This window comes from Sceloporus undulatus, chromosome 4 (genome assembly GCF_019175285.1).
Source record: "Sceloporus undulatus isolate JIND9_A2432 ecotype Alabama chromosome 4, SceUnd_v1.1, whole genome shotgun sequence".
In the NCBI taxonomy this organism is placed as follows: Eukaryota; Metazoa; Chordata; class Lepidosauria; order Squamata; family Phrynosomatidae; genus Sceloporus; species Sceloporus undulatus.
Genome location: NC_056525.1, coordinates 212,657,710 through 212,675,081, shown reverse-complemented (window position 1 = coordinate 212,675,081; position 17,372 = coordinate 212,657,710). Strand labels below are relative to the sequence as shown.

Below are 17,372 nucleotides of genomic sequence, written 5' to 3'. Positions count from 1 at the left end.
TGATGATGATGATGATGATGATATTGATATCAACAAGCCTCTGAGGCACGGCCAATGTAACTTGCTTATATAACTTGCTGTGATTTTTACAAACTCATGCGCAGTGAAGAAAAACCACAGTCCCTTGCCCAAGTACACACTTCTGAGAAGTAAAGTTGAACCCGAGGGCAAGTACATTTCTGTCATCTGTCTAAGAATAATGCCAAAATGTCCTCCATTTTGATCATGCCTAAAAACATGCATTTATATTAACATTTTTTAAAAAAACCTCAATTTTTTGCACGTCCTCCATTTTTATAAAAATGTGTCCTACATTTGAAAATGTTGCCCTACATTTGCCCTACATTTGTCTCAGTTTGGAGGTCCTCACTTATGGCAACCCTACCTGCACCAGACATTGAAATCATGAGCCACTCTAGTTATTGGACTGCAAGTCCAGGCATTCCTTGGTATACTGGCTAGAACTGCTAAGATTTGCAATTCAATAACATCTGGATTGCCATGTGATTTCCATCCCTGTTATAAATATAACCAGCATGGTACCCTGGAGATATAAGAGGAAGAACCAACTAAAGAGACAAGTAAAATTTCTGAATTATACATGGAATACTGACACCACCTGTTGTAATATGTACAAAAAGCAGCCACTGAAATATGCTATATGCTAACAGTGAATTTGATTCTCCAAACATAGATGCTTAGGCATCCAAAATAGCACCTTCCATGAACAAGTGAGAGGTAAAAATAATAACAAAGGAGGCATGAAATGCTAACAAATATTAGGGAGAGGGAGGGAAATCCAGGCAGTAAGGGAAATAGAATGCAGAGTCTGGGAGGGGTATGATAAACTAGTTGGGAGTCCTGAAAAGGAAAATTCAACTGTGCAACATTTTGTTGGGTGTTCCATTTGTTATTTGAAAAGTTCAATACACTTTGTATTTGAGAGGGATTTGGGGGGAGGGGAATATGATCGCCCTTTCTGAAAATTCTCCTTAAGGTAGTCTGAAATCTCATTTTATACCATTTAAACAGATATCACTTCAGTCCACTAAAATTCAAGTCATTTCTTTTTTAAAAAAGATGTTAAGTGCTTGGAAGGAGAGTGACTAGATTTTATCGAGCATTAAAAAAGCCATGATATATAGGCTGCTATCAACTGTTGTTCTTAACTTTCATTACCCACCTCATCAAAGTCATCACCAATTTTTCTTGTAAGAGCTTCTGTAATTTCCTGAGCAATATCTTGCTGTTCAGTGATATCTTGCATCATGTCATCAATTTTGTCCAAGTCCCTGAACAAGCAAACAAAGAAAATCCATGCCACTGAGTTGTTTGATAAACTTCCAGACTACATTTCAAAATTATCAAGGTGGCAAAAATCACTAAAATATCATAGACTAGGGAACCATCAACACACAACAGCATGAAAAGCAACAGTATGGTTTAGATGTTAAACAAATTGTAAAATATTGAAAGCCTCTGGTGTTGAAAGCCTGAGAAAATAACAAAGTCTTTGCCAGCTGCCTAGGAGATATTAGCTTAAAAATCAGGCAAGAGTCCCTGATGAGAAAATGTCATAAATGCAGTGTAACTACTGTCCCATCAGTCATCACCACATTTCAGATTGATGGGATATCTGAAGGAGAACCTCCAAAGACAAAGTCAGTGCAATTTCAGAAAGATGTAGAACTCCTCCAAGTACCAAATTGCATACATGTTTAAAGTACATGAACTAGTCCTTGCTGGACTTGGAAAGAATTCAGTAACCCATGGAGATTCTTATTGGTCACACCTAAGTTATGCTTTTAGTGGCCAAGTCCAAGTAAGTCTCCTAACAGCTGTAGGATTCTATATCCAGAATTCTTCAAAGGAAGCACCATGTACAATATACAGCAGTACATTAACAAGATAGCAGTTCCTCCACTGCTGAACAGGAACAGATTTTAGCTTAGTATGAAAAAGAAGGGTGTCCCTAAAGCTCAGGCACAGGACATATGTTTTGCCTGCAAGTATCTCAGGGCAATTGGAGTGGAGGCCTATTTTAAATGGAGTCTCAGTCCGAACAACTCAGGTTCAGATTTGCTGTGGTCCTGACATTTCTTTGGACTGCCACAGGTCATATGAAAATGCCAGATGGAAAATCACTCTTAGACATAAAGCATAGCAGTCCAAACAAAGCCAGCCCACCACACTCTACAAAACCCTATCAACATAAGAGAATCTAACCAAAACAATGGCCCAGCATGCATACACATGTTGAGAGAGACAAAAGTAAATGATGGGGCACATTTGTTGACAGTCTTTTCAACTTACATATTTTCATGTACTTTTTTCATAGCTTGGGCAGCATAGCCCATATTCTTGAACACTTCTGTGTTGGTGTAGGAGTTTTCAAGTGCTTCACGCTGAAATTCAATAGTAGAAAGCGTCCCATCAATTTGAGTCAACTGCTTCTCGTATCTCTTTTTTCTTTTCAGTGCCTGTAGTGCAGCTGTCAGCATAAAGAGAGGGAGATTATTAGCTACATATCAAATAACTTTGCCTCTCTTAGCCTAGTGTCTTCCAGATGATTTGGGCTACAAATCCCATCTTGTCCTGTAATCACATCCAAAGGACATATTGCCTAAATATGATGGGAATCACAGTCCAATCTACCTGGAAAATATGAGACTGGGAAGGTTTCTTGTAATCCAGTGCAAAAAAAAAAGTGCCAGTTGCTTTAATACTTAATACACATTGCCAAATAACATGGAAGAAAAATGAAACAAAATGAAAAACCTGAGTGAAGGCAAAATAAAGAGATCTTAGAAATCCATCAGATCACAAAGGGAACCCTTCCTAAGTTTTAAAAGACAAGCTGAATTTGTATTTGAGAAGGAAAAAAATAGGTTTGGAGTGTGTCCAAAGGAGGGCGACCAAAATGGTGAAGGGTCTGGAAACCATGCCCTATGAGGAGAGAACTAGGGAACTGGGTATGTTTAGCCTGGAGAAGAGAAGGTTGAGGTGATATGATAACCCTGTTTGAATATTTGAAGGGATGTCATATTGAGGATGGAGCCAACTTGTTTTCTGCTGCTCCAGAAAATAGGACCTGGAACAACAGATGCAAGCTAAAGGAAAAGAGATTCCACCTCAACATTAAGAGGAACTTCCTGACAATAAGAGCTGTTTGACAGTGGAACACGCTTTCTCCGAGTGTGGTAGTGTCTCCTTCTTTGGAGGCCTGTAAACAGAGGCTGGATGGCCATCTGTTGGGCATGATTTGATTGTGAGTTCTTGCATGGGAAGGGGTTGGACTGGAAAGCCCTTGAGGTCTCTTCCAATGCTATGATTCTATGACAAGTCACCCTATCATTAATATTCCTGCTCGGGTCTTGCAGACTCAAAACTGTGGCTTCCTTGATTGAATCAGATATCCATCTGGAATACCATTTGCCTCTTTTCCTACTGCCTTCTGTATTACCAAGCATTATTGCCTTTTCTATTGAATCCTGTCTTCTCATAATATGGGCAAAACACATCAGTCTCAGTTTAGTCATCTTGGCTTCTAGAGAGAGTTCAAGCTTGATTTGCTCTCAGACCCATTGATTTATCTTTAAAGCAGTCAGAAGTATCTGCAGAACTCTTCTCCATCATTCATCCCTCCTTCAAAAGGAAGTTTGAACTTCTCACTGCTCAAGTAAACCTGAAAGCATATATAAGCCTACAGTGCAGCTGCTGTATTTCTGAAAGAATATCGTGGGGGGGGGGGGGGATTTAGAGAAGAACCACTATGAATTATGCAAAAGTAGTTGACTCAGAACCATCAGCCTGCTTTCTCATTGGTGGGGAGAGGTACAATAGCAACTTTGTTATGTTATGGTAGGAAAAGGACACAGGAGGCTAAAATGTGAGAATTCTAATGTCACAGACCATCTGGTCCTGTTGGACTGGCCAGGCAACTCCTACATGTCCTCGATTTGTCTCATGAACTTACCTGGGAATTCAAACCTTTTTAGGATGAATAGTTCCTATTCATTTCAACTTTCTCCTGAACCATTTAGAATCTAGATCTAGACAAATACGTACATTGTTGTCCAATAAATATACTTTAATCATTTTGCAAGGCTTCATATCCTATTGCTCTGTTTATTGCTCATTGCTACAAAATCAGACATCCAGACCATTTCAAGAACACACATAGTTATGATATGCATATTATACACTATAACAACATGCAGCATATACAATGTGAACATCCTAAAGAAATATAAGTAGAGGCAGGTTGTTGGAATACTCCAAATTAATTCAAGTACCATTGTCAGATTAAAGTAAGATTGCTGATTGCAATGATGGCGAAAGACCCAGCAACTCTCAGCGATTCAAAGTCATGGTCAGGTTTGTCAGCAGACAGCAGAACAGAAAAGTCAAAGTTTTTCACTTTAGTCAGTAATTTAGTTCCTTGATTAGTAGATACACAACTAGCATGACCTCCTTTCAACTTTTCTCAATATTGGAAACAGACTTACTTCACAGATATTCTGAAAGACTGGAAAAAGAAGATTCCCATTCCAAATATTCAGAAAAAGAAGAGGGCCAGAGAAGTACCAGAGAGTAATCTGAGGAAATAAATAGCACAGATCACAACACCATATAGATATCCTCTAATACTGATTTAATAGTGCCATGATTTTGAGGAATAGTATAAACATTGTAGCACAAAGAAAGAGAAACATCTGTGCTGTTTTATGGAGTTCTATTGAACACAGCCATATGCTGAATTAAAAGGAAACCTTTGAAATATCTGGACATTAATCAAGGATTGAATTCATTCAGACAGGCAGTTCATCAGTTTAACAAGTAGCAATAGCAAGTACTATACCGCTTATCAGTGCACTTAAGCACTCCTTAAGTGGTTTATTAGGTGTAAGCTAATTGCCCCCAACAATCTGGGTACTCCTTTTAGCGATCTCAGAAGGATGCAAGCCTGAGTTGAACTTGAGCCTTTCACTGGTATTGAACTTGCAACCTTATGGTTTGTGAGTGAATGGTTGCAGTACAGGCATTTAACCACTGTGCCACCAGGGCTCTTTGGCCATTTCTCAAATCAGAAACTAGACACAAAATGAAGGAAATTGTTTTCTTCATCCATGATTCCATTGATCAAAATCACAATTATGTCCACATGACACATAAGATCCAAGATAGCTCCTTGAAAATGTAGATGGTTTGCCAATTTTTGGTTCATAGCTGCAGCATGCATGTCACATCATTTTGGAGCACTCTCCCAACTCACAAATTTTTGGAGAGAGCAGAAGGAACAACAGAATAATAAGAGCAAAATTCCACTTGTGAATCCCTAGATTCCAACCCAAACCTGCAGGGCTTAAACTGAATTTACTTCCTTTGTGTTTTTAAAAATATCAAGTAACCAGTCAGAATATTAGAGTGGGGAGAAAACTGGAAATCAAGTTAGGAGTGTATTGCTTGGCTTATTAATTCGGCTTACCTCTCCTAGTTTAATTTTCAATTCAGGCTGCATCCTGATCTTATCAGAAGGTTTTTGCCACCAAATTTGCCACCTGAATACAGCCCGGGTCCATCTCCGCTTCCAGGAACACTCCAGCAACCATTTTCTTAAGCCGGAAAACTTCCAGATCTGAAAAGAGCCGCGTGGGGAAGCAGGCATAGACCTGGATTGTGTTCAGGCAGCAAATTTGGTGGCAAAAACCTTCTGATAACATCAGGATGCAGCCTGAATTGAAATTTAAACCCGGAAACGTATGCCAAATTAATACACCAAGCGATAAGCTCTTTCCTAAATGTCTTTAGTGAAAATTGACTCAAAATATTGTTTTTATTATTTTGTGACAAACCATTCTCTTGTAAAGGATTGGTTTTATTTGAACTGAAGTAGATTAACTCTACTGCACATGTGGTTTTGACAAATATTTATCCTTAGGGCTTAACTCCTTGGGAGCAGGAGTGCCCAGTTCATGCATCTCACATGAAGTCCTACCGGATCAATTCTGTAAGAGGATTAATGGCTCAAAGATGCATATATATCTACAGGAAATGAACTGATTATTTCCCAGACTCTAAGGCAATTCAAGGTAATTTTCTTCCTTCAGTTAGCACCAAATTAGAAATTTGGAGGAAACACTTTATAACAGTGTTTCCTCCACAATATACTTGGGGCAGGGCTGGCTCTACCATAAGGCAGAATGAAATGACCACCTCATTCAGCAGAGCTTTGGACCAGCAATAGATACCCAACAGCCATTCACAGAAACACAGAGTTGGAAGAGACCTCAGGGGTCATCCAGTCCAACACCCCTGCCACGCAGGTACTCACAATCAAAGCACTTCTAAAAGATGGTCATCCAGCTTTTGTGTAAAAATCTCCAAAGAAGGAGAATCCACCCTGCTCCAAGGCAGCATATTCTTCCTAAACCCTGTGCCCATTTCCCTCTCTTGGAAGACAGAGCTATGTCCTCATTCCCTAAACCAGACAGTTACTGTTGTACATGGTCTGGGATGCTATCCACTTATCTTTCTGCTTCACATCTGAATATCCCAACTGCTGGTCTAGTCAGCTTCTCTACATGGAATAAAGGGGCAAATACCATTTTGTCATTTACTTCAGGTAACAAAATAATAATAATAATAATAATTATTATTATTATTATTATTATTATTATTATTATTTGTATCCCGCCTCTACTGTTTGAGGATCAAGACAGGTAAAATACTGTATACTGAGCTTACCCTTCTTGTGGGAAGCAAATTCAAGGCACATGTTTGTTTAACAAGAAACTATTTCTTATAAAACTCTCAAGGAGATCCGGGATGAGACCTTTCAAAATAAAAACAGCTCTCACATAAACTCACTCTTCCATCTCAGAGATAATGATGTTGCACATGCTGTTATCTGAAACTAGTTTGTATATGTTTTCTGAAGCTAAGCATTTTCTTTGTTTATTTAGTATATTTATATACAGTCCAACAATAGCTGTCTGGGATCTTTAGAATAAAAATTAGAACCACACAGAGACATAAACAGGAAATCAAGAAAACAAACCCAGCAACAGCATAAAAACAGAATAAAATTAGCCACAGAGAATTAACACTTAGTAGGAATGATGTAACAAAAGCACAAATGTTCAAAACTTTAAAAGCTGGAAAATGAAAAAGAGCTTCACCTGGTGAAAGAAAGACCATGACACAGCATCAGGTTAAGCCATACCTCAACCAAACAGCCATCTTTCACTTTCCTTAGAAACCATCCAATTTGTTATTATCTATTGTTTTATATATATTTTGTTATTATCCTGTAGAATGTATGCTATTGGCAGGTTTCATTTTTATTGATTTTTTAATTGTATGTACAGTGCTGTGTAAATCTATAGCACTATATAAATAAAGTTTAATAATAATAATAATAATAATAATAATAATAATTGTTAGGAACACCTGGAAAAGGGATTCAGAAGAAGACTCCATCTAACCAGACGCATGGAGTGCTGCCTTAGTTCACACATTCTACAGTGTGAGAGAGGTCATTTAAATGCAAAAATTGCCAATATTGATCATTATCTTAACTGTGACAAAACACTTTCAGTCTAATACTATGTCATTTCAACTACAGGAACAAAGCTTCATGCTTTGCTGCCACCAACCCCTGCCCCACTTTTTACTGGCCAGTAAACAGGAAGAGAATCAATTCATTTGAGATATGGGTGCTGGAGAAGAGTGCTGAGTTTACTCTGGAAGCCAAGATGACATGACTGAGGCTGTCGTACTTTGGCCACATCATGAGGAGGCACAACTCACTGGAAAAAACAATAATGCTAGGAAAAGTGGAGGGAAGTAGAAAGAGAGAAAGGCCATATGTTAGATGGATGGACTGTATTAAGGAAGCCATGGGTATGAATTTGAAGGACCTGAGCAGAGCAGTGGAGCATAGGGAGTCTTGGAGATGTCTCATTTACAGGGTTGCCATTGCTCGAGATCGACTCGAGGGTGGATAACAACAACAACAATACAGCCATGTGAGGGAGGGCTGCGTTAGTTTTGGAGGGAAGAAGACAATGTGTCATAATTGTACATCATGGAACCTTGTGGCATGTCCTCCTGATCCAAGATCTGTTAACCTTTATAGCTGTAGGAGTCCTGTCCCATATTCAATGTGCCAGTCCTAGGTCATTAATAAAGAGTAACTGGGTCATAACACTGTATAATACAGTGGAGCCTTAGTATCCACTCGAATTTGGTTCCAGGACACCCAGTGGATACCAAAATCCATGGATGCTCAAGCCCCATTAAATACAATGGCAGAGTACAAAGGTGTCCCTTATATAAAATAGCAAAATCAAACTTTGTTTTTTTAATTTATATATTTTTAAATTATATTCAAACCAAGGATGCTTGAATCCATGGATAAAAAGATCCATGGATACAGAAGACTGACTGCACACATGTATTATGCTGAAGTACCTTGTTACCATTCATGTCACAAAAGATAAAATAGAATCTCTTGCTTAATTGTTGTGGCTGAGGGATGGTCGGTGATCAACTGGGTCTTGCTCCAAGTATTAGTAGAAGTCATGAGTGGGTAGGAGATGAGAAAAGATTTGGATCACAAGTATGGCACTGAGGGAAAGGCATTGACCTTTTCACCTCATACAGTTTCCTAATTCAAGTCACACATCCCTTTCAAAAGAGGAACAAAAGAACAAGGAATGCAATCATTAAATGACTGAACAGGGAATGATTAATCCACTTCCCTCCAGTTTTTAATTACAAATCCAGAAGACCTACTCCTACATCTTTTATATACCATAAGAAATCATATTAAGAAATCATATATAAGAAATCCTTGCCCATCCTGGCTGGCAGTCCGGGGGGGTGATACAGTCAATCTGATGCTGAAAAATATAATCAATGCATGCCTTCTTGTCTTAAGGAGGCAGTGGTCAGACCACTCCTAAAAAAGCCCTCCCTGGACCCTCTGGATAGAAATAACTATAGGCCAGTCTCGTTGTTGCCATTCTTGAGCAAGGTGACCGAGAGGGCAGTCGCCAATCAACTACAGGCAGTCTTGGATGAAGCTGATTATCTGGACCCATTTCAAACCAGATTCAGGGCGGGATACGGAGTTCAGACAGCCTTGGTCGCCTTAGTCAATGATCTCCATCTAGGCATCGACAGGGGAAGTGTGAACCTGCTGGTGCTCTTAAACCTCTCAGCAGCCTTCGATATAATCAGTCATGGTATCCTTCTGGAACGCCTGAGAGAGTTAGGTATCGGAGGCACTGTTCTACAGTGGTTCTGGTCCTACCTCTCAGGCAGATTCCAGATGGTGGCGCTAGGAGAGAGCTTCGGCTGATACGCCAGCTGCCCCCGTTCCTGGAGCAGGGAGACCTTGAAACAGTTGTACATGTGCTGGTCACCTCTCGATTGGACTTCTGTAAGACGCTCTACATGGGGCTACCCTTGTGCCAAGTTCAGAAACTTCAACTTGTACAAAATATAGCAGCCAGGTTAATTACAGGTACTCGTCGTAACAATCACATAACATCGGTTTTGAAATCCCTTCACTGGCTGCCAATTAGTTTCCAGGCAAGGTACAAGGTGTTGGTGATTACCTTTAAAGCCCTACATGGCTTGGGTCCAGAATACTTAAGGGATCGCCTTCTTCTGTACTGTCCATCCCGCACTCTAAGGTCCTCGGGGAAGAATCTACTTCAGCCAATAAAATCTAGGTTAACTTCAGTCACCCAGAGGGCCTTTTCCATCGCAGCTCCGAAGCTATGGAATGACCTGCCGAAGGAGATCTGCCACATTCCTACTCTTACAGCCTTTAAGAAGGCTCTTAAGACGGATCTCTTCCGGCAGGCCTTCCCTACCTAATTCCTCTCCCCATTTACTGTGACTTATGTCACTCTGTCCACCAATTCTTCTCTTAAATTAATGAGAAGAATTAAATTAAATTTAATTGAAATTATATTCTGGCCTCAAAAAGAAGAGCCCTCTCTCCACCCCAACTGTCATCATCAGACCTAGGAGGGAGTGAAAAAGACAGGCCTGATTTTCATCAGGCCTAACTATAAATTTACTATAACTCACATCGCTCTGTTTTATTTTCTTGTATTTTATTTATTTTTTGTATTTTATTTTATTCTCTTTATTTTTATTGTTGTAACCTGCCCGGATTGGGCAGGCTATAAATAATAATAATAATAATAATAATAATTATTATTATTATTATTATTATTATTATTATTATTATTATTATTATTATATTCTTTCTGCTTCAGGTCTGGAAATGAGCTTTACACACTGTTGTCATAGACTAGGAAGAACAAATTATATACTCTGTGAAGAACTTAGCTCTCCCTGCCCCCTCCTGCCACGTGAAATATATTTTTTTTACATTTTGCAAGTTCATTTTAAAAGCCACTTCCTTGAAGACTAGAACAAAGCAGATGCTGGAATCCTTTTCCCACCCCGCTGTCTGGTCCACTTCACTACCGACACACATTCCTGTGAACAGGCTGCTAGGCTTGTTCTGCAGTAACATGAAACTCTTGCCTCATTACTCAGCTTCCAGTAGCAACACAAGGAATTAACTGTGGCCTACACTGGGGTCTTGTGTCCCTTGTTGCTGATTCCCTCCCAATTTTATTACTGATGCAGGCTTTGATGGACTCTCCTTTCATATACACATTACTCTTTCTACACTGATCCTAGTGATAAAGAAGTGAGCCGTGTTAGGATTGCTGAGGTATAGATGTGTTCATATACACACAAAGGCCCTGAGTTGGTGTCATGTGGATCATCACAGTGTACATTATTATGATGGCAGCATGAGCAACTTCTTTCTTTCTTTCAGCTACTCAAAGGTGCTACAAGATCTCTCTACATACTGGTTCTACAGACTAACATGGCTATATCTTTGAATTCTATTATTATGATTATTTGTTTTATTTAGGTCCTGCCTTTGCCCCAAAATTAGGATTCAAGGAAACTGCTCAAAGTCTAGCAAATGATTTTGATCCCCTAAGACAGAAAATTCCACAAGCATCTTTCTTCTTCTCTGCCAGTAAAAATAAAACAAAGTAAACAGGTAACAATTGCATCCCAAACCCACTGCCTGAGCCTGTTCTGCTTAATGGTACATCCAGTTCTGGTCAGAAGTGACCACTAGCCATCCATCAGTTCCCTGCTGATGAAAATGTTGTGTTATATATTTCAATATTTAATTTCTTGGATGCTTTGTCTGACAGTTATTTTCTAACATATCCTCTATCTGTCCCAGTTTGGCAGGGACAGTCCCAATGAATCGTCTGTCATCCCACTTTTTCTGCTGCTTTGTAAATGGTCCAGTTTCTCTCTCCTCTCACTTCCCTCTTTGTCCTCAGTCAATCTTGACTACACTTTGATGTTGCTTGACCACATGTGTGTCTAGTTTTTTATCTATGAAATGTTGGAAGGCAGGCTCTCATGAGTTTTTTGCTGCACATAATAGCAACACGTCCTGCTGTTGGAAAAGGTGCTTGTGAAAATACTATGCAAAGGCTACTGGGACAGGCTTTAACATAAAGCTTTATAACAGGAACTATTAGAATATTATCTACCATAGCTCTCTTTATTAGTCAAGAGATAAATCTGAAAAGGGACCATATCTGGATCACTTAAAAGTCTCCTTCTGAAACAAATTGCAAATAGCTATATTACTCCCTTCTGGTTTTTCTTTCTTTCTGTGAATACAAAAGACATTTCCTTTTTTGTGTGAATATAATAGAAGTTTCCTTATCTACAGTTTACACACCAGTGGAGACTTCCTTTACACTTCCTACAGAAAGGGCGAAAAGCCCTTGTGAAATCTCCTTAGATTTATAGTCTTCAAATCACAGGGATTATATTCAAACATTACTCTCCTATAAAATGCTGCAAAGGTTGTGATCTTGTGAACTGACATGTTAATTTTTAAATACGGTCTGTAGGTATATAATCACAAAAATACATTTCAGCACTGCTTCTATGTTTGAGGGGTTCAACTCAGCCTGCCTTCCCCTCCTTTGCTATTAACATCATAATGTAGCACTTACACACAGAGAACCATCTTCAAACTACTGAACTGCCACAAGCTCCTCTCATTTCTTTAAATCTGCATCTTTAATCCCTGGAAATTACTTTTGAGTAGATGCATAAAAGATGCCAGCCTCTGAAGATTCCAGCCACAGATGCTGGCCAAAGGTCAGGAAGAAACTCTTCTAGAACATGGTCACACAGCCCGAAAAACCCACAAAATCTATGGGTGCCATCCATGAAAACCTTCGACTTCACATAAAGGATTGTCCTGATAAGGTTTAGATGAGAATAAAGACTTGAGAATTAAAGCCTTATGGTAGAATCCATAAACTACATGATCTACTGCAGCAGTGGTGGTGGAGAACACATGACCTTCCACATACTGTCAAACTGTAATACCCATCACCTTCAGCCAGCATAGTGAACAATGATGACGGGTGGCACAGTCCACAAGTTGCCCATTCTTGAATTTACTGCCTAATGTCTTCTTCAAATACATAAATATGGGCAATGGAAACCTACTGAGCTGATGTTCCAAAGTAAACATTGAATCACCTTGCAGAGATGAAGCCTCAGTTTTACTACCATGTTATGCTAAACATAGTTGCTGCTAGGAGTGGAGGGTTAAGTGTGCTTAGTACTGACCACTTTCTTTCCTCCCTGCATGGCGGCGTACTCTTAGTCCAGATCAGGTAAACCCACAGATACTTCTTTTGCAAAAACAAAAACAAAAAAATCATGGCCAGTTCTAAGCATGTCTTTTAAACTGCTTGCAACATATAATTTGGCCCTAAGAATAAGGCAGGCAACTCCCACAATTGTTGTTCTTCACCAACAATGTTCCTCCCTTCCTGAATCTACCTCATACTAACCCATTGCACAGCTTCTCATATGGCTAGAGCCTAAATTCCAAAACGCGGAGATGTCACAGTATTCATCAGTGTTGTTGACACAACCATACATTCTTATGCCTGTAGCGAGACTTTGAAATAAAGTCATATGTCTCAAAGGTCCTAAAGGGAGTGCCACCAAGAAAAGAAAATGAATCCAGGAGCAAAGATTTCAGCAGGGTTTATTCCAAGAAACTGTACACATGATTGAAAAAAAACCCTTTTTAATTAGAAGAGAGTCAACACAACTTTCTTTGATACTGAAAGGCTGAACATTAAACACTGTCACAAAGCAGAAAGCCATTCTTGGAGTGTGCTATTATAGAAATTTTGAACACACCTACATGACTTCATGCAGCTATTTTTACTGGCTAGCCAAGGGTGGGTCTATGGACACAGGAAAGGCACTGAAATCGTTTCACACAGTAATTCTAGATTAGCTGTCAGCCCAATCCTAAAACGTCCAATGAACCCCCAGTAACAAATCCAATAATATTCATTTGGTTATAGTTACTTATACCACACAATGTTCTTCCACTCAGTTTCAAACAATGGTGCTGGTTAAAAAAAAGGAGTGTACCTGTGCATTACTGTAAAAGTATACTGTATCCATAGATACAAGATCAAATGAAGAAACATTTTTAGGTGCTCAAATCAAAGGGGGGGGGGGAAATAAAACCAAAATAAAACAGGATGTTACAAATAGTCCTAGGGCCATTCTCATCTTGGAATCATTTATATTATGGGTATAGTAATTCTAAACCAGCTCATTTAAAACCAAGTCCTGCTCAATTAACTTTAATGGAATTTATTCCCTGGTTAATGGGTTCATAATTTGGGGGTTAAATTTAGTATTAGGTGTGCACAATTAAGCACCATAACAAAACCAAAGTGTCATGCTTTCTGGAGCCAGCCTGGTGTAGTGGTTTGAGCATTGGACTATGACTCTGAAGAGTAGGGTTTGAACCCCCATTCAACCATGGAATCCCACTGGGTGACCTTGGGCAAGTCACATTCACTCAGTCTTAGAGGAAGGCACAGGTAAACCATCTCTGAACAAATCTTGCTGAGAAAGCCCTGTGATAGGGTCACCTTAGGGTCTCCATAAGTCAGAAATTACTTGAAGGCACACAACAACATGCTTTCTGCCTAAATGATTCACAATACAGTGGTTCCTGCCCCCTCTGTATTGTGCCCGTAACTCCGGATTAAAGACACAAGACCCCAGTGAAAGTGGAAAAGCTGCAAATAAAAAAATTGGGGTTTTTTTCCACCCGAGATAACACTTCTCTAGGCATTTGTAGGTCCTCCACTGTAACTTTGTCAACATATGCCAGAAGTTAACCATAGAATTGTGCCAGAGGATCTACAAATGCCTAGAAAAGTGTTCCCTCTAGGAATCTCTAGGTCCTCCAGCATGCTTTCTGCAGACATTGACTGTAGAGTAGACCCGGAGGACCTACAAACTCCCAGGGAAAACATATTAATCAAATCCATGAATAATCAAATCCGCAAAAGTCAAAGCCGCAAACATGGAGGGCAGACTGTATGAATTTGCAACATGCAGTTTTGGGACATGGCCTTTATAGTCATTTATTTCCAAAGATCCATAAAAGTGACTAAAGTGTGCTTCCTGTGGCCAGCTTATTTATTAAACCAACCCTGATCAAAGTAACCAGCTTCTGGGTGAGTATAAAGTTCACTGTGTTATAGAAAGTGATGCGGGTGGGGGGGAGTTGAAATAGAAACATGCAGCAAACAATATGAAGTCGAAGGCTTTTATGACCAGTATCCATAGTTTTTTGTGGGTTTTTCGGGCTATGTAGCCATGTTCTAGAAGAGTTTATTCCTGACGTTTCACCAGCATCTGTGGCTGGCATCTTCTGAAAATGCCAGCTACAGATGCTGGTGAAACATCAGGAATAAACTCTTCTAGAACATGGCCATATAGCCCGAAAAACCCACAAAAAACTATGCATCAAACAAGTTTATAGGGGAGCCAATCTTGTGTAATAGGTTTTCCTTTCTGGGGTAGACGCATGGGGACAGTGTAGATAGGATTTTGAGAAGTGGTGTCACTGGGAAGGATTTTGGGACAGAAGTGCAGGGTCTCATTTATCAACATGACCAAGAGACATCCTCCACCCCCAAACATAGCAGGGCTAGTTTAACACAGTTTGAAGTACTGCGATACATGTTGTCATCTAAAAAGGAAGGCCTGTAAGATCATTCAGTGGAGCTTCCACAATTGCCTAACTGTACCTACTGGTTTCCAAAGGCACTTTCTTGGGAACAGAAATGTTTATACATCCTGCATGGCTGCAAATCAGGGAGTGTTGCTTTCAGTATATGTACCAGTATATACTGTATATTGCAGTATATTGCTAATACATACTACTGCACAATATACACTTGTCTCTCCATGTTGGCTAGGGTTAGGAGCACAAGACCCCAGTGAATATGGGGAAACTGCCAATAGCAAAAACACCATGTTTTTACCTGAGAGGACCCCTCTCCAGGGATCTCTAGGTCCTCCAGTGCAATTCTGTGGTCAACATTTGACAGACACTGACCAGAGAACTGAGCTGGAGGAGCTACAGATGCCCAGTAGAGTATTCTGCTTAGGAATCTCAAGGTCTTTCAGTGTGACTTTTAATGTTGACCATAGAGTTGCACTGGGGGACTTAGATATTCCTAGAGAGAACATATTAATCAAATCTGTGAATAATCAAAGCTGCAAATATGGAGGGATGAGTGTATTGTTAAAACAATCCAAAACCCAAATACAGTAGAATTGCCATAGCTGACTGCACCTGTGTGGCGTAGTGCGTGAACATTGGACTACAGCCCTGGAGAACAGGGTTCGATTCCCTGCTCAGCCATGAGAACCCAATGGGTGACCTTGGGCAAGTCACACTCTCTCAGCTCCAGAAAACCTTGTGATAAATTTGCCTCAGGGGTCATCATATGTCGGAAACGAAAGCACACAAGAACAACAAGCTGACAAACAGCACACAGGAGACAGTAACGGAAGAGACAAGTTAAAGGAAGGAAACAGAAAAGTTAAAGGTAGATCATGAATGTCTAGTCCTCCCAGGAAAGTGACATGCCCTTGACATTCTCACCAATCTGAGAGTACCTCCCAAAGAAAATAACTTTATTATTATTTTGACTGATTGATTGACTGACTGGTTTCATTTTTATGCTGCCTTCATCCCAGAAAGGGACCCCAGGCAGCTCACTAATAAAACATTTTTTAAAACGTCACTCACACACACGCACAGAGGGTGAAACAGACACGTCCTCTTTTTCCAGGACCTGTCCTCCATTTTCACCTCCTTCCGTCCAGGAAGAATTTCCAAAAGGTTCTCTAAGAAGCAGGCATTTGTATTTCTGGGAGTGTTTGTAGCTCTCTTTGGCTCATGCCCAGGGTGACCAGAGGTCCACTTTTACCAGGACCTGTCCTCTATTCTGCCCAGGAGGAAATCCCACAAGGTCCTCCATTTCTGAGTAGGACTAAGACGCATGCCCTGATCTTTCTATGACTGTTTTCAATGTTCATTTGCTCATGCCCTGCACTTTTTCCTGACTATCATACAGTTTACATTTTTCCCTGTCCTCCTTTCCGGTGAGGACACCTGGCCACCCTGCCCAACCAAGCCCTCCCTCTCAAGCCCTTCCAACCCGCAAGTCCCTGGCCAGGGGGCTTGGCACTCTGCACATACCCAGGGGCCCTGGACTCAGCCGGCCAGCCCTTCCCTTCGCTTCCCTTCGGGGGCCCCTGGCTCACCTCGCTTGTCCCGGGTGCCGTGCCTCTTGGCCAGGGCCAGCTCCTTCTGGATCCTGGCCTCCAGGTACTCCTGCTTCTTGCTCAGCATCTCCTCTGTCTCCCGGAGCCGGGCCAAGGCTTCCTGGGGCGAGGGACCCCCTTTGCCTTTGCCTTTGCCTTTCCCTTTGGCAAAGCCTCCTCCATCTCCGCCGCCTTTGAAAAACTTCTGGATTTTGCTCATCTTCGCCTCCTTGACCAGGATCTGCTGCCAAAGGAAAAGATCCAGGGATCTGGACTGCGATCTGCCCAAACTTAAGAAGAAGAAAAAGGAGCCAAGGGCTGCAGCTGCTCCATTGCTCCTCTGCGTTCTTCTGGTCCCGAGGAAAGGAAGCGCTCCGGAGGCGGAGGGAGCAGCCACGTGACCCGCCTGCACCTGCCACAGGTGTGTCCACATAGGCAATAGGCCCCGCCCCCAGGCAGGTGAGCATCACCACTGCTGCGCCTGCGCAGGAAGGCAGGCAAACAGAGTACATACTAAAACAAATGACAGTCTTTACCTATAGGGAATCATAGGGGGAATAAGGATGCTCTCCTTGTTTCACCAATAATTATAATGTGGAAAGATTTTCATGACGTAG

General features: G+C 40.7%; 1 protein-coding gene across 1 annotated transcript in view; it reads right to left on the bottom strand.

The window, feature by feature from the left end:
- The window catches only part of CHMP4C (charged multivesicular body protein 4C), a 23,600-nt gene extending 6,457 nt beyond the window's left edge, over positions 1 to 17,143 (bottom strand). The window contains exons 1-3 of the mRNA XM_042466338.1: positions 16,756 to 17,143; positions 2,314 to 2,491; positions 1,184 to 1,292 (exon numbers count right to left, since the gene is read on the bottom strand). Of these exons, the coding sequence (XP_042322272.1) occupies positions 1,184 to 1,292; positions 2,314 to 2,491; positions 16,756 to 16,975 (507 nt within the window). The 5' untranslated portion in view covers positions 16,976 to 17,143. The remainder of the gene's footprint in view (positions 1 to 1,183; positions 1,293 to 2,313; positions 2,492 to 16,755) is intronic.
- Between the last annotated feature and the right edge of the window lie 229 nt (positions 17,144 to 17,372).